The sequence below is a fragment of the Pocillopora damicornis genome, chromosome 3, assembly GCF_964200805.1.
Source record: "Pocillopora damicornis chromosome 3, jaPocDami1.2, whole genome shotgun sequence".
NCBI classification, from domain to species: domain Eukaryota; kingdom Metazoa; phylum Cnidaria; class Anthozoa; order Scleractinia; family Pocilloporidae; genus Pocillopora; species Pocillopora damicornis.
The window spans coordinates 15,076,016-15,097,227 of record NC_142672.1 but is presented as its reverse complement, the minus strand read 5'-3'; the positions used below and the strand labels follow the sequence as shown (position 1 = coordinate 15,097,227).

Sequence of the window (21,212 nt, the reverse complement as noted above, 5' to 3'; positions counted from 1 at the left end):
CCGCGCTGTCACGCTAACCGTAAGGAAACTTCCGAGAACAACAAGTGATTGAGAATGAATTCAAAAGAATTCGAAAGGGCCCAAAATAGAATAGAGATGAGGTGAAGGTCTGTAGCAGAGAGTTACTTCTTATGCTAAATTTACCCCTGGTACCCAGCGCACTCTATCCATAAAAGATCTTCGAGAGGGGAAAGAAAGGTGCTAGAACTCTCGGTCTCGCATCTCTTCTCGGAACGAGATTCTTCGGCTCTGCCTGGTCCTAATTCGAAGACAACTACCCACAAATCGTTCATGACAACTTCCCACGGGTCACGGTCACGCATGTACCGTTACACCTGTGTCCTCTTATTGTAGATATGTCCTCTGACGTAATGTGATACAATGGCGAATCATATCCTGTGATCTATCGAGCGACACGCGGCTTGGGACTGGTTAAAAGACTCCGTTGTAGTTATGTCTTCAAGCAAAAGTACTCATTCAAGGGGTCGGGATAAGTAGAAAATTTGATCAGTACTTTCCGGTAACAACGTATGAGCAACCTCCAATTGATCTCAGGAAAACATGCTGCTCGCATGATCATTGCGAACCGGATCATTGGCCTCTCACATTACTTTCCTCGAAGTTCTCTCGTTCCTTCGTTAACGCCGCGTGATCGCATCGTTGTTATAACCTAAACGTGGAAGAACAACTTACTACTTAGATAACAAAGCGACTTTCGACCAAAGGATGCGTTATTGTTCACGCTTTATTTGCAGTCTTGCTTTATTTACGGTCTTCGCTGTTCGACTTGCGACTCCAATGACAACATTTTACCCACAAGCTACGAGAAAAGCACAATGTGACGTCATATCACAATTGTTTTATTTTCTTTAATAGTTGAAGATCATAGATTATGGTTCGTCGGCATAAAATTATATATTTTTAACGCTTCGCTGATCTGCGGGAGGTGAGATCAACTGAGAAGTCAAAGTTGTGATAATTTGTCTGCGTCACGAAGTCTTCCTTCAATCACAGAAGTTTGGCCTTCAGTTGTTTATTTTGAATATTGTAGGTTTTTGCTGTATCGCACTGAGCCCTCCGTAAAAATTTGAAGTAGTAGATTGTGATGTGATTTTATTGCGGTTCCGCTGATTTTAGCTGTTCTTTTTTTAGTACCTTTTCCAAATCATTGTTGAATTTATTGCACTTTTGGGTGAATTTGTCATAATTTACCCCGTTTATGACAAATTCACACAATAATCAAATCGAAAATCGGGGTAAAGATGGCTATGGCAAGTCAGTAGGATATATTCCACCTAAAGGATGAATTTCACAGAATTTAACTCGTTTTTCTAGAATTCGCTGATCAAATGGAAAATCTGAGTGAAGATGGCATATGGGAACTTAGCGTGTTAGCCACTTGCGGATGAATTCGTAGAATTTACCCCGTTTTTCTAGAATTCATTGAAAAAATGGATCGGATTAAAGATTGGATATGGCAGCTTGGGATCGATTTCATTTGGAGGATGAATTCTCAGATTCTACCCCGTTTTTTGTCAAATGCACTGAAAAAAAAAATGGAAATTCGGGGTAAAGATAGCATATGAGAACTTCGGGTATTATTCACTTGCAATATGAATGCTCAGAATTTACCCCGTTTTTCTCGAATTCGCTGATCAAATGGGAAATCTGGATGAAGATGGCATATGGGAACTTAGGGTATTAGCCAGTTGTGGGCCGAATTCTCAAAATTTATCCCGTTTTTCTAGAATTCATTGAAAAAGAAATGGAAAATCGGGTTAAAGATTGGATTTGGCACCTTAGGATATATTCCACTTGAAGGACGAATTCTCAGAATTTACCCCGTTTTTCTAGAATTCGCTGATTAAAGGGAAAATCTGGGTAAAGATGGCGTATGGGAACTTAGCGTGTTAGCCACTTGCGAATGAATTCGCAGAATTAATCCCGTTTCTCTAGAATTCATCGAAAACAAATTGGAAAATCGGGTTGAAGATTACATATGGCAACTTGGGATCTATTCCATTTGGAGGATGAATTCTTAGATTTTACACCGTTTTTCTAGAATTTGTTGAAAAAAATGGAAAATCTGGGTAAAGATAGCGTATGGGAACTTTGGGTGTTATCCACTTGTTGCATGAATTCTCGGAGTTTATCATGTTTTTCTAGAATTAATTCATTTAAAAAAGGAAAATCGGGGTAAAGACTGGATATGACAACTTAGGATATACTCCACTTACGGTATAAGTTCTTATAACTTACCCCGTTTTTCTGGAATTCATTGAAATAAAAATAGAAGATCGGGTTCAAAATTGCATATGGAAACTTAGAATGTATTCCGCTAACTGTATGAATTCTCAGAATTAACCCCGTTTTCCTGGAATTAATTAGTAAAAAAAGGAAAATCAGAGATGTCCCGAGTTATAGTTTATTCCAATTTTAAAATGAATGGACACAATTTAGCCCGTTTTCAGTTTTCATTGAAAAATTCATTCGGCACGCTGGAATATGTTATTTTTATGAAATGAATTGTTTTTCTTTTATAATTCTCTGAAAATAATGGAAAATCGGGGAAAGATTACATATAACAAGTTGGGATATTTTTCACTTGTAGGATGAATTGTCCGATTTTACCCCATTTTACAGAATTCTTGGAAACAAAGCAAAACATCGGGACAAAGATTGAATGTGAAAAGTTAGGATGTGTTCCACTTATAGGATGAATACTCAGATTTTAGCCCGTTTTTCCATAATTTATTCAAAAAACGGAAAATCGGGGTGAAGATTGACTATGAAAAACTATAATGTATCCCACATGTGGGATTAATTGTCAGATTTTACCTTATTACTCGGAGAAAAGGTGGCATATGGGAGCTCAGGGTATTATGAATTCTTAGAGTTTACCCCGTTTTTCTAGAACTAATTCATTAAAACAAAGGAAAATCGGGGTAAAGATTTGACATGACAACCAAGGTTATATTCCACTTGCGCGATGAATTGTCAGAACTTATCTCGTTTTTCTAGAATTCGTTGAACAAATGGAAAATCAGGGTAAAGATTGGACATTGCAAGTCATGATATTAACCAATCGAATTGTCACAATTTACCCAGTTTTTCTAGAGTTAATTGAACAAATCGGGGTAAAGATTGGATATGGAAAACCTATGATATTATCCTCTTGTAGGATGAATTGTCACAATTAACTCTGTGTTTCTAGAGTTGATTGAGAAAATGGAAAATTGGAGTGAAGATTGGATTTGGCATGTTAGGATATATTCTACTTGCTGGATAAATTGTCAGAATTTATTTCATTTTTCGAGAATTTCCACATTTAATGAAAAGTGGAAAAAGGGGTTAATATTGGATATGTCAAGTTTGGATGTATTGCACATGCAGGGTACGAGCTGTGAAATTATTTTGATTTTTGAATGCACTCATAATATGGAAATAGGGATGAACAGATATATTGCATTAGTAAGTTAGATCACTATAATTGCACCCTTTATTGGCCTACAAGAGTTTTGGTTCGGGGGTGGGTGTCGGAAGGAAACCATGATGAATAGTGACAATAAGAAAAGAAGTAAAGCATGAAAGTGTGAGAATCAAAGAGATAGTTTTAGATTTACATGGTGTATTTGTTGATTCATGGATGGTTGTTCTCTTTGAATATGAATAGCCTCTTTTATCTTAAGCTGAAAGCCGGTAGAGGCGTGATCTAAAACATGGAAGTTATCTGCTGAACACATAGCGCGACAATGTGGAGAATCTTTCAGATGCTTGAAAATGTGAGAGGCCCTGTCACTGACTAAGTGCTCTCTAACACGTGTGGAAAAATGCCGGCAGGTTTCACCGACGTAACAGGTATTACAGCTAGCACATACAAACTTATAAACCACATGTGAACGGAGCCCGTCAGGGACAGGGCCTTTCACACCAAACAAGTTACCGATTTTGAAGGAAGAGGGAACCAGTTTAATATCCAAGTCATTGCAATAGCGCTTAATAAAATGTCGGACCTTTTTTTGAGTGATAGCGGAAAAGTGGCCCATGTAGGGTAGCTTAAAGTAAAACGTTGGTGAAGTGGTAGGAAGGGAACCCCAGGGATGATGATTGCTTTGGGTCCCAGTGGTGTAACGCTTTATAATCTTCTCGATTAAATGAACAGGACAAGACAGGAGCAAGGGGAGACCCCATGGCTACGCCATCTATTTGATCATAACAAGAACCGTCGGCAGTCGTGGGACGGTATGAAGAAACATAAGAATAAGCCAAATGAGAAAGATCCAAAGCAAGCGAATATTACACCACAACATTAAAAAAGCAACCGCTCAATTTATCAAGACTCACCAGAAGAAGTTTAAAAATCTCACTTGCGACACGTCTCTTCCCTTCACATCTAATAAGACTGTCACCAACATTTCCTCCCACAGTCTCACATCAGAACAACTTTTCATTTCATCCTTTTCATTTGGCTTATTCTTATGTTTCTTCATACGGAAGCTAAGGAATAACAAAAACATTGTCATTTTAAAACCTGACAAAGGGATCGGAGTTGTTGTACTGGACCGAACAGATTACAACCAGGGTATCCTCAAAATCATCAATGACACTTCCAGATTTCGGCCCATTAAGGGTGATCCCACCCTACTGAGAGAAGGTCGATTGCAACGACTCCTCCGAAAATTGAAGAAAAATGATCATCTTGACAACGGAGTGTATGAAAACATCTACCCCAAAGCCAGTAAGAATTTACGGCCTTCCCAAAATGCATAAGGATCGAGAACCCAACTCTACGCCGCCATTTCGCCCCATGGTATCTTCTATTGGAACATACAATCACAACCTATGTCGTCTTTTAACGCCTCACATGCCAACTGATTACAGTGCCACTGACACTTTTACTTTTGTACAGAACATCCAATCTTTATCTACGTCTCGTAAGTTTATTGTTTCTTTTGATGTTGAAAGTCTCTTTACTAACATACCTCTTGAGGAGTGTATTGACTTAGCGGTCGATTACGTTTCCGAGGGTGATCCCGACATTAAGTTAAACAAATCTGAACTTAGAAGCCTCTTCATTACAGCTACCACCCAGACTCATTTCATATTTAACGGTTCTTGTTATGATCAAATAGATGGCGTAGCCATGGGGTCTCCCCTTGCTCCTGTCTTAGCTTATCTTTTTATGGGACATCATGAAAAACTTCGGTTGAAAAATTTTCATAGCTCTACAATTTTATTTTATCGCCGGTATGTTGATAAGACTATTTGCTTCTTTGACTCAGATCGCGATGTCACTACACTTTTCGACCACATCAACTCTAGGCACCCTAACATCAAATTCACTATGGAAAAGCAGGTTAATCACAAATTACCCTTTTTAGATGTCCTGATTGACAACCATGACCCTAATTCCTCTCTAACTAGGGTCTACCGCAAGAAAACTTTCACTGGGTTACTAACTAATTATTTCAGCTTCACCTCGTACTCTTACAAAGTGGGTCTCATTAAGACACTCCTTGATAGGGCTTACAAGATTAATAACACCTGGGTAGGGTTTCAAGAGGACATTAACAAACTTACTGATGTTCTAAAAAAGAATCTCTTCCCTGCTCATTTAATCGAGAAGATTATATAGCGTTACTCCACTGGGACCCAAAGCAATCATCATCCCTGGTGTTCCCTTCCTACCACTTCACCAACGTTTTACTTTAAGCTAATCTACATAGGTCACTTTTCCGCTATCACTCAAAAAAAGATCCGACATTTTATTAAGCGCTATTGCAATGACTTGGATATTAAACTGGTTTTCTCTTCCTTCAAAATCGGTAACTTATTAGAAAGGAAAGGCCCTGAGAACAACCATCCTTGAATCAACAATTACATCATGTAAATCTAAAACTATCTTTTTAATTCTCACACTTTCATGCTTGTCACTATCCATCATAATTAGCATTGTTCGACTTACTATATAATTCAACTTCCAACGCTTTGTACAGTAATTAACTGAAGATGACCAAAAAAGGTTTCTATCTAAACATGTTTACAGACTCAAAAGTTTTGTCGCTTTCTTTAAATTCTTGACTTGCCTGCTAATATCAAGACCCTTTGATAACTTAAGTATAGGTATGTTTCGGAGAAATGATTTTGTTTGTGCGAGGCTTTCACGTGTACGTTTTTTTTAAAATTGATTATTAATATTAAAGTATAAAATAAACCTCTAAACAATGTTAGATAACTCACTAAACTTATTAGTGAAATCTTACATTGCCAAGAGAGGTGTGAAAATGATAGTTATTCACTATCACTTCTTTTGCTTGATCTGCCGGTTGCTTTTCTTGCTGATGGTTGGGCACAACCGGGCCGCGTCTCGTCGGGCATTGGGCACGTATGTGACCAAACCCTCTACTCTTGTGACAACAAACTAGAATAAAAAAAAATTAGAAAATTACAGACAAGCACAATGCTGTTGCAGTCAAAATAAGAGGAAAGGGAGGTTTTCCTGGTAAATGTCCTCGAACTTTAGGCTCACTGAGTGAAGGAAAAAAACAAAGTCCTGATTAAAAGTCCTGCCTCAAATAAGCATCATCTAACCTCACCTCAGACTCAAACGATAAAACCTTTTGGGTCAAGGTTAGACAAAAAAGGAATCTTTTGGCACCAGACACACCAACAGTCGTGTATACATTTTATTATTCATCTTCATGAAATACCTGTACTAGAATTTTGACCGTTCCCACAATGCTTTTTCCTCCTATCTTTGTATCCATAGTTATCAAATCAAAACTGCGAGATTTGTCTCCTTTGACCAAAGTATTTCCTCTATATATTTGAGCGAGATATATATGATTAAACACAACACTTCATCTACACATTCAATACAATTGTGTGCTGTGTGTAGTCTTATTATTCAAGGGTCACCTGGAAAGAAGCCCCAAGCGACTTGTTAGACATGCCACTGAAATGGGACCTTTTACAGTCAGTCAACACTTGCTTAATGCTTGGTTTTACACTGCCTCTTCTCTTATCTATTCCTCTATTAATATCATCCCGGGTCCTTTCTTTTTCCGCTACGCCCACTCTTCTTCTCTCCCACTCCACGCTTCTCATCTCTTGACTTCTCTCTCTTTTTCTTCCTGACCTTTTTTCACTCTCCTGTTGCGCTTTCCATTCTCTTTCTCTTTTTCTTCGTTCTTCTCTCTTTCTTTGTTCTTCTCCCCTTCTTTGCTCCTCTCTTTTCGTTTGCTCCTCCCTTTTTCTTTGTTCTTCTCTTCCTCTTTCCAGCTGCTCTTCCTTAACTATTTTTCGTTCCAGCCAGTCCATGTTAATGACATGCTCTTCAAAACATAAGAAGTGTATCACTAAGTAATATCAATATACAACAACATTTTACGAAGCTGCTTAGCCCTGGGCGTTTGTGGTTTAATCCTTCCTTCAAAATCCTTAAACATGGCCGTTCAGTGATGGCCTTTGTCAAAAATATCACCACCAATGTTCATACTAGAGATATAATAAAGCTCACCCTGGAATGCGCACATACACCATAAAAGAGAATATCTCTTTCCGTGCCAATATTCTTTGATATGCGTGACATCTAAGTCATTGATTATTAATTTTTAAGTAATGTTAAAAGTGAGAAAACAGTAGTTTGATTGCTTCTCGGGGATGAAATGCACCAGTACTTCACTACGCCAGACACCCTCATCTGGAGTTGTGTGTAATTCATAACAGCCTTGTTCCTTGGTTTTATTTCATGATAGGCGATAAACCTCCAAGCAAATTCAAGAACTCCTTTCTCCTCCTTCGATTTAAAAGTGACGATTTCTGGTGGAGTTGTTGAGATAGCCAGAATTCTGTTCTATTCTGAAAGTATAAGAAACCTTCTCAGGATAGCAGAGAAGAAAATTAGTTTATCTCACCACGTGGTCCTCCATCTCGGGCCATGGTAGCCAACTTGGCGAAAATTGATCAACAATCCTATTTTATAGAGAACGAGAGAATATGGGTGATTACCAGTTTGCTTGGCTCCCAGGTATAACCCTTTACATCCTAACATCAGTATGCATATTCTCCATACTTTTCTCTAGACATTTCCTGAAGCCCTAACAAAGAGAATTTGTTTAAAAACCAAGAGCTTTATAGGTTGTTGGTCATTTCCTTGATTCTCATGACCTCAACGTTTGATTCAGGGGTGATATTGTAAGGAGAAATTAGCTGCTGGTCACTCTTAGGGGTTAAAGGGTTCAGATTTTTCTTACCATAACTGGTAAAACAGATCCTATTTAATGGTTCAGAGATGACCTTTCTACAAGTAACTGGAATTGAGACAATGAGAGATATTATTCCATGCTCAGTGTATTGTAGCACGAAAGTATTTAAAAGTTTCCTGTTTCTGAATTTTTAGTAGTGGATAACTGTTGTATTCCAGCACTATTCCAGTTATTTTCCAGCCCCTCTCAGCTGTTCTCAGATTCTCAGCAGGAGTTAAGCAGCAGGAGTTATTCCAGCACTGTTAATTTTCAGCCCCACACAGCTGCGTTCTCAATTTCTCAGCAGGATTTACTGTTGTATTCCAGCACTGTTAATTTCCAGCCCCAAACAGCTGTTCTGAGATTACCAGCAAGAAATAAATATTCTTTTCCAGTACTTATATTTTCAGTTGCATGCTATTCTTCCCACATTTCCTAATAAATTAACCTATATCTAGTGGACACTTCTATTTCACGGACACTGGGGAAGATTCTCAGAGGAATTACCTTCGATACTTTTATAACTATAAAAGTAATAGCTTTCACTGCAATTTAAAGTGATTTAATTTTTGAAATAGAGTTAACTTCTCCACTTATCACAACACCTCTGCAAAGCATATCAATTATAAATAGCAAATATGGAGAGTTGTAAACTACTTTCAATACATCATAGTGCAAGTAATTTGTTCCTTACCATCATTTTTCTGTGTTTTCTTTCCATTTACAGACTCAAGAGGCTGTAACGAAAAAACCAATTCAAACAATTTTACCTAACTTCTTAAAGCAAGAAATCTCAAGACTAAACAATAAGTGTAGAAACTTAGACATACTTAGGCCAAAACTCTGATTTAAAATAAAAAACCTTCCCCTTGCAAAAAAAAAATTGTACCTCTCCCTCTCCTATTTTTTTTCACTTTCTCTGCTTTTAATTTGTAAACACATACCATGCTTCTTCTAAATGGGAAAAGTTTCCAAGAAAACCCAATTAACTGGAAAGAGCATCGGCAAGAAAGATAACCGAATGAGCGGTAGTATCGAATTAGAGCTTGGAGCAATAAACCGACCCAAATGACTTCCACACCTCATTCTTAATCCCAGGTCTATGTGAACTAGATTTTGAGCACAGAATGCAGTACCTCACCAAACATCTGTAGGATGGCTCACTTAAAAGTGTGCATGATTATCATCTCTTGCTGAGATAGCACACTTCACTTAAATGTTTTTATTATTACACATATGGGGGCTTTGGTAAGATTGTGGAAAGGAGGGACAACGTTTGAGCAGCTGGGAGGGACCAAAATGACAGGGTGCAGGGAGCCATTTGTTCCCACTTGTATGGCAAAGTCTGGGGAACCTTCCACTGGAAATTTAAAAGTTTGGATGTCCATTTTAGGCCACTATTTCCCAAGTTGGCTAAAAATTATAGCTGCTACGAGGGAGAGTATTAACACTGAATTAATGAATAGAGTAACTTTTACATAACTAACTATGTATAAAACATTTTACATAGCAATGTTGTCTCTGTGACGATGTCTGTGTGGTCTTGTTTGATTTTTACCTTTAGCTTCGCTCAAAAAAATCAAATTGCTGAGGACGACATTAATTTTGGGGTATGGTAATGTGATTTCTGACACAGTATCTTTAATGTGATTACTGATGGCGAAGGAGCTAATTAGTACATCAATGATAAATGTAGAGCACAGTAATCAATGAAATGATCAGTTTCTAATTATGAACTGGCTCTTTGTCAGTGACAAGTTCACAAAATTAATATTGGTGAAGGTTACTTCATACAACAGTTGCTGTAAAGCACCATACCGAAAAACATGGCGACTGGTACATTCAACCAGAACTCTTTGCCTAAGAAAATCCTGGAACCACTCATTAAAACAAGTAGTAAAGGTCTGGAAAATTTAAACCTTGCATATATAATGTTCTTTTGTGAAATATTGCTTTCTATATGTACCTTAGCCTGAGAGTAATGGTAAAATGTACAGGTGTCATCTTTGCCTGTAAGTGGATTGAATCTATTGAATGAACACCAGAAAAAATAGTAATATTGATACAAATAAAATGAGGGTTTAGTATAGGTATGCTGTGGTTTAGTTTTATCCTTAGTTTAAATATTTTACTTTTAATAGATGCCAAATTGATGGTGACACATCATCTCATCATAACTTAGGCTAGGAGCTAAATTTTATCTTTCTTTACACAAAATGCATTTTTCATTTGTATCATTAAAAAAACCAAAGGAAAATGATGTTTACACTGAGGACAAAAATTAAGCGCAACATATATCTCTTTATAACTAATGCATAATTTGCCAAGAAAATGTTTACAACGGAGCTTACCACCTCATCGGCACTTTTGTTTACTTTGCTTTGCAGCTGGTCCTCATCCATGCCTGTATCAATGAAATTAAGTCGGGGTGAAAGGATTGGTATTTCTACGCAAAGATAGTTGCAGAGAATGTCTCCACTTATATATGGATCACGCTCACAATGAACGCCAACAATACCAAGTTCTTGCTAACACATGTAGGAGCAATAATTGCCAATAATAGGCAATAGTCTGTATTAAAGTAAGTATTCATTTGTGCATGAACTAGTATTTATTTTATTTTAATGTTTGTAACCCATTGTTGAAAAAGTATGTGAAATGTGGTAACATATAACATACATATTATCATCATATTCCTTATAATTTAGTTCAAGGGGCTTTATTCTAAACAGACCAAAAGAAAGAAAGTGGCGTATGTCAGCCACTGATTTAAAAAAGAAAAGAGCTAATGTCAACAAGCGTCAGACAAACAGTGGCAAGTCACCCAAAATTGCTTTCATTCATTCTTTCATATTTTGTAGCCCAATATGTTTTAATAATTATTATGTGTAGTTTTTTTGTGAAAATATATTTTAGTTTTCGAGAAATTAGTTTTTTAGTTCGACCGCTCAAATATGCAAATTTTCACTGTGAATGTTACTCGAGTTGTGTGACCTCGTGTAACGAATATACTCGACCTCCGGTATTTCTGACAACATTATCCTCTGTTGTATTATCTAAATTTAATCCTCTGTCATTATTGAGGCTGGAAAAGGAATATTTTTGTTTTGGTGAATATTTTTGTCCGACATACTTTTCTTATGTCGAAAAGTAGCATCAAGACAAAGACAGTTTTAACAATGACCGATATGACAAAATCTACTGAGCTTCTAGCTTTTAAAGTACAAAAGGATGGTTATGAAGTTACCGTAAAAATTTCCTTGTGTATTTTTGTTGTTCTAACGTGAGACGAACTCAAAGTCGGGCAAAATTTACTTGCTAGCGAATATGAAATATACATGGTGCCTACTTGTCGCTACCGTTTACACTCACTATAGTCACTACAATTTACAAAAAAAATCTAACATAACACTCTCACCATGTTTATTTAGGATTTTAATGGCTGTTTCGATGATCACGTTATGCTCTACCACATTCTAGCCAGAGTTGAGTTCCAGTTTATATATCTTCTCCATCTTATTTTATCAGTTGGATGACAAGCGAAACACATAAATTCAAAGATGGATCAACCTCCGAAATACAAAGAGATTGTTTTTTTCCTCTTTGCATGATATCTAGAAAAACCTTCCAGGAATTTCTGTATTCAGAAAACTAAAATGTCCAGATCATCAATGATTCCTTTGCCAGCGTAAGTCTGAGAATGTTTTACAAAAGTCAATTTGATTGACAATCTACATACTGATTTAGCGTGTTGATCCTTTGTATAAGCGTCTCATCTTACATGCTAACATGGAGATTTGCTGTTCATTTAAATCGTTCCCTGGTGGAACTTGTGGGTTTAGTTATAAAGAAGACCGAAGTTGTATTTCTCATGTCGTTCCCTTGCGTAGTTGTTAAAAAGGACATTTCAAGCCACTTGCGGAGTTGCAAGTTTTCAGATGCTGAAAATGAAGTTGAAAAAATTTTGTCGCGAGCCGGCATCTTCAAGACGCCGAAAGATATCGATGATTTAACAATTTGTCCCACTCATAGATCAAATCTCGGTGTTGGGTGGAGTCGTGGTTCCAATAGCAGATGTTAGGTGCCAAAAGAAGTGTCCGGCCATGGTGAAGGCAAGGTCAAGTCGATTCCAAAAGGCGATAGGGGAATTGGCAAGCATGTTTCATGGATAATACTCAAGGTATCTGGAAAATTCATACAACCTGGCTCCGGTAAGTACGCTACTTACCACCGTGTGCAAAATTACGCGTCCCGTCAGACTTAAGTCTCGACTGGGAATTGGTCAGTAGGCTACCAAAAATCCAGACAGAGGCGGTTTTCTGTACCAATGTCTGAACACTTGGTTGGACTCGTAATTATGCACACAGTAGTAAAGGGCCCTCCCGTACTAGCTATTAGACGCTGAAAAAACTTGTTTCTCTTCACCAAAAATCACATCAAAATTTGTCCTTGCTAAATTTCAAGTATGCTGCATGTATCAGCATCCCCCGGGGGACCCTGTACATAAGACAAAAATCCACTTAAGTTTCAGACACCGTAAAAGGTACCAGATCGCTGATTTTGACCCCTAATAGGTACGAAAAGCATCCTCACCCATTTCTGATCGCCTACCTCCCTCCCACCCTCCCCCAGGTCAGCGCCTAAAAACAAAAAATGTCATTTGCCAACTACGAGCTGTCAATTTCACCTCGTAAAATTCACGTGAACTAGTTAATTAATTATATAAACTTTTAGACACTGATCTGTCAGATTTTTCTGGTTGACACAGGAGCCATTGCCCTAATGGGCTCCTATTGACAAAATCTGTCCTGTTAGGAGGCAGGACGGCCGTACTTTTGAAGTTTTGTTCGTCTTGACATAATTTGGTAGGGATTAAAATAACTGTACGTCTGCATTTGTTTAAAAGAGTTTTATACTAATTCTTTTTTTAAATTTTACAAAGACTTGCATACTGCGGAAGGGCCCTAATTGTTTTAGTTAAGCTCAAAGTTTTTAGTTGTACAGTACGTCCATAATAACCGAGGTTTTCTTATTAGGTATGTGCACTAACTGCGAAAAAAAGTTAAGTCCTATGGAGCTGGAGGAGGTTAACTTCGGAAATGTTGCACGCACGTTTGAAAACCTTCATTTGGTGAGTGTACGTTAGTCTGCGAAGCCAGTCATCCAAAGGGAGGGTAGTCTCCTCTCCTCTCTATTGAGAGCCTTTTACGCCGCTAGCTAAAAGAACATATATCACGCAGCATAAATGCCTACCTATTTAATACTCGTTTTCCACAGTAAATTTTGTTAAAATTCAATTCAAAGAAAGTGCATATCTTCGCTTTGGATTTGACAAAGAACAAAAAATTCTGCACCACAGAATCTAAAATACTAAGCCACATGAGCTACCTTAAGTAACATAAAACGTGCTCGCAGATCGAGCGCAGAGAAAGTTGGTTTGTTTACACTTCCATTAAAATTGTTTTAGTCTTATTTTGCGACAATAGAGAATAGGCTTTTGCTTTATATTATATTTAGTAGCATGAAGATCAAGAAGTGCAATTCAGACTGACAATCTATAGTCCAGCGACCTCTTCCTTCATACCCCAATAACCACACCTGGGAGCCTCTATGAGCCATCAGACGTGTCATTGTCGTTTACGGAAGTGGATGGTGACAAAACAGCAGTTGTAAAGCCTAGAGACCATCTTAATACCTTCCTTTACAACACCGTGGGATGAAGCATCGGCACGAACAAAGCGTCTACATACCAGGAAGGTCAGACAGGCCATTGATGCATGTCTTGAAGAAATCGTCCTGCAAGAAAAACATTATATTTTAAGAACAGTATGCGAATCCCAAAATACTAGTGAAAATATCGATCCGATGCTGCTTGAGGCACTAGTTGAATGCTAAAGCAATGCAGACCACTGGGGCACACGACGACAAATCTTGTCTATCACAGCTGACAAAGTCTCTTCCAAAGACCTACAAATGTGGATACCAGATCTCACCAGATACAGGTACAACATCACAAGGCATCACCATTTGCTACATGGACGAGGGACAGCTGTCACAACGACCCCATGAACAAGAATTTATGTTGCTCCAGAAAAACTAGATCACTTCCTATCTTTCATTACCAGCGCTTATGAGGTCCAAGATCTCCCTTTTGGGGAGAAGTTGTTAAAGCTGTCATCGAATGCGGAAATTCAGGTCCCAAATGTCATTAAAACAATGATTCCAGATCAAATCGTCAGCCAATATCAAAGTCATTGAAAAGAGTCGGGCTTCAGTCCGATGAGTAGAAGTACATTATGCAGCGTATTAATAGTATGTTCGGCTTCTGTGCGCAAATCACTGCAAGGTCTGGACTATTTTTCAGCAGATGGAGCAAAAGCATATGATGATCTTGAAGAAGTAGTACAAAAGTTGGGTGATGAGTACGGAGCCAGTCTATGGTGGGCAAAGCACAAAGTGAAAAGTTCAAACAATCAAAACGGTATCTAAGGACGGGTTACAAGGTGAGCATGAAAAGATTAAAATTAAAAGATTAAAATAATTAAAATTCTGTTGCGGTTATAAATCTGTATGTTCATTTTTCAGGTACACATTACTGAAAGTTCAGCCCTCGCCGATCACTGTAGACCATTTGTTTTTAGCTTTCCTGGTGACAAGGATTACATCTCACCTTGTGACCGCGAACATAAGGAAAGGTGCGACCGCTGCGATATACTTCCTCGTGTTGTAGATGAAATTCAGTCTGCTTTCGAAAATATCGATGATGGTGCTAAAAAAGACGACATGAAGTTCCAAGTTGTGCAGTTAGTGCAAAAAATTAGCGTGTGGAAGGCCCATATTCTTCTTTCTTCAAACCAAGATCAAGCTCAATTGGATGTACTAGAAAGTCTGAATCCAACGTTTGCCCTAACTGTTCTTGATTGGGCAATGAAGTTTTTACCAAAAAAGTATCGTGAGTCCCAAAGTGATTGGTTCTGGAAACGTGGCATTAGCGGGCACAGCACCGTAGCAGTAAGTAGGGAAAGATAGCACCACGCAATGATGTTTTTAAAAAATGCTCCCAAGTCAGTGACACTGTTTTAGCAATAATCGATGACGTATCCAGCAACTCAAGTCCACTTCACCTGAAGTACAAACAGTGTTTTTCAGACAAGCCTGCTGGATGCTATCACTCGACCTCAGTCTTACTATCTGTCCAGCGAAGAGCCACAAAGAACAACATCAATCTATGTCAAGTTGATTACTCTGATCCACAAGGTGGAAAAGGCCCATGTGATCGCAAAGCAGCGACGATCAAAAGTCACATTAAGATATATTTGAATGAAGGCCATGATGTAAAGACTGCAGAGCTGATGGTGCAAGCTATCGAGTCAGGTGGTGGAGTACCGGGAGTAAGAGTTACTTTATGTGGTGAGCAAACCGTTGAAATGCCTTTTGAAGCAAAGTGGGAGGGAATTAGTTCTCTGATAAAGCTGGTAACCTTGAACGAGGTGAACCCTCATTAAAAAAGGGACGGGCGCTTAAAAGTTCCAAGCATTACAAGTGACTATCCAAAATACGGAAAGATTACTTACTTAACATTTATAACGCTGTTAATCAAACTGGTCACAAGGTGGATCCTGTATCTGTGTCGAGATCATGTGATTATGCCTCCAAAAGGAAATTGGACTAGCTCTCCATCCTTCTCCTTCGAAATATCTGTTCATCCCTTCAGCTTGACATCTCCAATATTAAAATAAAGCGCAAGAGACCATATATTATGCTAACTGAATCTTTGTTGGAGAAGTGGTCCTGTAAATCCTGAGTCTTGTTTAATTTTACTTGTACATAATTGTTTCGATGGTATTGCAATGCAAAGAATATTAACAGATAATGCAAAGCAGTTAAGTAACCGCGTTTACATGCGAGATAATTTAGCCTGTAAAAACAAGTATTTATGTCCTTTTCTGTCTTTTCCTCTGCAGACATGTGTCGTATATCGTTTACATTATTCAGGTACAAAAGGTCGTCCAGAAGTAATGTTTCGTTCTGAAATGAAAACCCCAATAAACTTATTAAAAAATTATTCGTTTCCAATAAATTTTACTCTGGTATCATGTGGCAACCGGTATGAACTCGTTCTTGAACAAAACTCATTCCAATATCATGTAACATTTTATTCCCAGAGCATCACGCTTTGCTCTCCTGTCTGTATACTATAAATTTCAATAGTGTTGAAGCAACAACCCGCTTTCAACTGCTTCGCTGCCACTGAAACAACGATTAGTGACCACAAAAAGCACACATTCTAATATTTTCAATTCAACATAAACAAAAATCTTTATACAATGTAAATATTAATTTGTGTTGGTATCAATTATTGCGTGACAAGCTTATGGGGGAGGGGAGAACACAACGCAAATCCTGAGCTTCTGCTGGAAAAAAGTAATACCCAGACGTAATATAATAATCGAAACAGCTAATAAAATCATAAATAAATAAGGTAAGAGTGTTATGTTAGATTTTTTTACAAATTGTAGTGATTTATGCCAGAAGACGGTGGCGACAAGTAGGCGCACCATGTATATTTCATGGTCGCTGGCAAGCAAATTTTGCCCGACTTTAAGTTCGTCTCAAGATAGAACAACACAAAAACACAAGGAAATTTTTACACTAACTTCATAACCATCCTTTTATCTTTTAAGAGCTTGAAGCTCAGTAGAATCTGTCATATCGGTCATTGCTAAAACTGTCTTTGTTTTGATGGTACTTTTCGACATAGGAAAAGTATGTTGGACAAAAATATTCACCAAAAAATAAATATTTCTTTGCCAGCTTCAATAATGACAGGGGATTAAGTTTAGATGATAAAACAAAAGATTATGTTGACAGAAATACCGGAGGTCGAGTGTATTCGTTACGCGAGGCCACACAACTCGGATAATGTTCACGGTGAAGATTTGCATATTTGAGCGGTCGAACGAAAAAAATAATTTCTCGAAAACTAAAATATATTTTCACAAAAAAACTACAGCAAAATTATTAGGACATATTGGGCTACAAAATATGAAGGTAGGAGAGAAAACGAATTTTGGTCGACTTGCCACTATTTTCAAATTTGTTCGATGGATGCTGACATCCTCTCTTAGGTGAAGAGTAATTTTGCTGCAAATCAAGTTCCCTCCTGGGTGAGCAAAGAGAATGATTTAATGCATTGTAACCCAACTGTTACTTGCTGGAGAGCATGAGAGAGAGCACCCCATCCTTTATAAAAGAGACCAGATCTTCATCTGTTAGCAGTTTGTGAGTTAACTTTCCAGGATATGTGATGTTTGACATCAAACATACCAGAGATTGAATTTTTGCGCGTTCCCATACATTTACAACCTTACCTTATCCTACTCTACTAGTTCCGACAGAAAAGCACAACTTCGATCACCAGCGCACTCCAAACCAATAAGGAAGCCACGAGGCAATGTCAAATTCTCGTCTTCCTAAGCTTTCCAACGTATCGGATTGGAAAAAATAAAAGCGCGTTCCATTGGTTGTTAGGTGTGAGGACATAACTACAACGGAAGACACAACTGCAACGCTACACACGGAGTGCCCTCGGTCAGGCCTTAGAAAATGAAAAGGCCTGGGACGAGACAACCAGGACAGGAACTGGTTCAAAGCTGTCCCCTCTGCTGGGAGAAACACGAATCACTTTCACTTCTTGCACTTTGTATGTTTCACGGTGCTAGATCCTCCTTTGAAGATTACGATTGAAAATAGGCTTCAAACATGATGCAGCTTTGAAGGTAAGGCAACGAAACGATGTTTTTGTGAAAGTAACTTGAACCGAGTAGTTAATGGCGTGTGTGTGCTGGGTACATTCCTGTCTTCTAATTAAGACTGATGAGAGCCTTTTTCGATGTTCTCGAGCGCAGAACTTTAATGAATTTTTCAATATTCAACAAAATAAAACGCGGTTGAAAGATCAAATGGAAATCTATTTCGCCTCTAGCCATCTGTCGGAATCGAATATAATTTACATTGCATTCTCCGTACGGGGTGGTGTAAAACAATCATGTAGTCTTAAGCTTTAAGGATAATATTTCTAATTCATCAGAAGGTAGATGTTTCCAAAGTCCTTTGTTTGAACGTCTTAAAGCTGTACCTTCTGCTTTAAATACATGAGGTAAATATGAATACAAAGTTGTTTAATTGAACGGTGGAGGCTTTTTGTGCTCAATTAGAGTCAGCTGTGCTAATTTATTTCGCTGCCGTACGTGCTACAGCAAGTGCCTTGATAGATAACTTTATTTATGTATGTTAAAAATTCCGTCAGCATAATTTCAAAGAAGAAACATTTAATTCTGCCTCTAAAGCTAAAGTAACTAATACATCAAGATAAAACCTGCCATAGCTCAAAGTTATCTTCCAAGGATGCTGTGTCTCTTTCGAAGTTTTAATGACGTAGCGCACCAAAAGTTTCGACAGAATTTGTCTCGGCCAAATTTTAAAGTTTTCAATCCTGGTTGCGCGAGCGCAAAGTGTCAATTACATGGAAGTACAAATTGATCCTGGGGTCTATTTTGACATGTAGGTTCAGCTTAAACGCAAAACTGGGAGCCATGATCGTTGTATTCTTAGCGTCCTGAGTACTGATCATCATTCATGCAGCATCCAGTGGTACGAATCTCCTGTCGTTACTATTGATTGTTGCTTAAATAGCAAATATTTTGGCGGCCTTCTTCTTGAACGACTCACATTTAGAAAGCAAGATCAAGTTTTCTTGATTAAGATTTTCCTTTAAATCGCTAGTTGAAAAATCTGTCAGATTTCATGCCTTACACAAATTTGTCCTGCTCCAATGACGGAATGACGGCACCTTTGAAGATTGGTAAGGTTTGGCAAAATATGGTCGGAAAAAATATCACCAGGCACACCAGTCTCACAGAACTAATGAGAGATTTTTTTGCAAAATAAGCTATAGTTTGACCAGTACACCTTGGCCCTAATGGAAACTGCAGAACACGGATCATGGAATTCACAGTTCCACACCCGAGCTCTATTGAATCCAAAGCATCTTGTAAAATGATTGGTGTGGGGCTGTGGAGGAGCAAATCTGTTTTTGATATTCCTAAATCAGTATGTAGTAATGTCAATTTGAAATATAAATTGAGATCTTGGGTATTTGGGAGTCATTTAGTATATAGTCTTCAATGCGATCAGTTGTTTGTAGGCTTTTAAGTCACAACCATATGCGAGCCTTGTAGAGGAATATTCTGTCATTTACAAAGTCAATTTTTGTGCTTACTCAGTGAGTAGTGTGGATAGTCAAGCATGCTAATTCATAAATATGTCTATATTACTGAAGTTCATATCAAGCTGTTGTTATTATTGCTTGGTAAGGGGTAAATAAAGCCGCGTTGCTGACTACAAGTCTGCAGCCTGATTAATAGAGTAGTAAGTGTTTTAGAAGCAGCTAGTGCCCAGTGATACATTTTTCTCAAACATACAACTGCAATTTGGGAAAGAACATTGTACATGGCTGGGGATAAACCTGAGTACAGTACCGCTCGCGTATAAGTTAACTGCGCAAACGAATTTCATAAGCTCAGATGCAGGGTAGTCAGACGCGTATGTACTATTTTTTTGCACGCACGGTTGAAAAAAATGCGCGACTCATGTGCCTTTGTTATTAGGTGCTACAAGTTTCCTTTGTATTGCATTGTTGAGTGAAACAAAGAACTTTTAGGTTTGAAAAAGCGGCGAGTAAACAACGGAAAATTTACGTAATGAAAAAAGTTAACATGTTACACTCACGCATGACGCGTCGCTTCGCGAATTTATAGAACAACGAACAGTAGCAGTAGATATGCTTGATTTGAGTTTTTGATGAATCAGCTGGGAAGGAAAATGTCAGTCACTCAAAAACACGTGTTTCATTGAGCGAGTAACGAAACAAATATTCACTGATATGCTTCCCAATTTATTCATTGCAATCAGCGCCCCCTATGGTGTTTACGTCGCGGAATGTAAACAATTTGGTGTTTGCATGTATTAGATGTATCTATGGTGAATAAATTCCGAAGGAAAATGATAAACTCCATTTCGGCTAAACTCCAGAATACCCGGCCACTCATTTACATGTCATTGAATAAGAATAGCGTCTATTGTGTTAGGCCTCGATCTTCAGAGCCTCCCGACACATGTAAGTGAGGCGGAGTAAAGTGGCCGGGTATTCTGCAGTTGCTCCATATATTCCGATTACGAAGTCGCATTGGTAACAGCATATTGGGAGGGTCTGTTCGAACGGCCATTGCAACGAACAAGTTTGCTTGTCGTTGGTAGTCGTGTAGTATTTTAGTGCTACTACATTGTGGCCTATTCTTTAAAACAATAAACCGCCAACAATAGAAAAACAAAAGGACTACCTCATACATACTAATGAGGCCGCACGATTTTTTTTTTATTCGCATTTGCATGCGATTTTTGGTGCGTTTAATTCGCGTTTTTCGGTTAACGTATACGCGAGCGGTACTGTATCTACTATGATTTTTCTTCCTTTACCAGACCATTTAACGATCTAACAACACTTAACTACCTCTTGGTTTTTCTTATGCTAGGAAATGTTTGGCGTTCAACTGATTATTAGGCAGGGGCATCTCAGGGCATACCAAATTGCCAGACTAGTAAATGTAACAGTTCAAGAAATCCATGCCAGCTCTAGGCTTCTCTATTAGATTAACTATGATCATTGGTCTTTATGACACATGTCAAACATTTACAACATTCTTCTAATTTTCTGGGCATGCGCTAAAAAAATGGTTGATGGCCAGTTTTATCTGTATGGGTAATCAGTTGGAATGATATAGGTTGCTGGGTATTTTAACGATAGTTTCAAATTGATTGTTAAGCTTATGAAGGTGACCCATGGAGATGCAATCAGAGCTTCAATTTTCTTTGAATGCGCTATATACCACAGCTGTTAATAACATA

At 38.1% G+C, this 21,212-nt stretch overlaps 1 protein-coding gene and 1 long non-coding RNA gene across 2 annotated transcripts; one reads left to right on the top strand and one right to left on the bottom strand.

The window, feature by feature from the left end:
* Nucleotides 1–6,248: 6,248 nt before the first annotated feature.
* Nucleotides 6,249–7,941, bottom strand: LOC149048455 (uncharacterized). The gene is made up of 3 exons (XM_089202154.1): nt 7,917–7,941; nt 7,014–7,334; nt 6,249–6,421 (listed from the first exon to the last, which is right to left on the bottom strand). Exons 1-3 carry the CDS (start codon nt 7,939–7,941, stop codon nt 6,249–6,251), a joined length of 519 nt encoding a protein of 172 aa, XP_089058280.1.
* A 9,973-nt stretch (nt 7,942–17,914) lies between these two features.
* Nucleotides 17,915–21,212, top strand: LOC149048454 (uncharacterized). The gene is made up of 3 exons (XR_016185130.1): nt 17,915–18,025; nt 18,814–18,899; nt 20,840–21,212. It is a non-coding gene; the product is annotated as an uncharacterized LOC149048454 (long non-coding RNA).

What these genes read in the sequence shown, in the direction of transcription:
- LOC149048455 (XM_089202154.1), bottom strand. Translation starts at nt 7,941, where the DNA reads ATGGCCCGAGATGGAGGACCACGTG. An exon ending in CCGAGATGGAGGACCACGTG is followed by an intron (nt 7,335 to 7,916) that starts GTGAGATAAACT and finishes TATGTTTTGAAG; the next exon opens with AGCATGTCATTAACATGGAC. An exon ending in AGGAATAGATAAGAGAAGAG is followed by an intron (nt 6,422 to 7,013) that starts GCAGTGTAAAAC and finishes TTTTTATTCTAG; the next exon opens with TTTGTTGTCACAAGAGTAGA.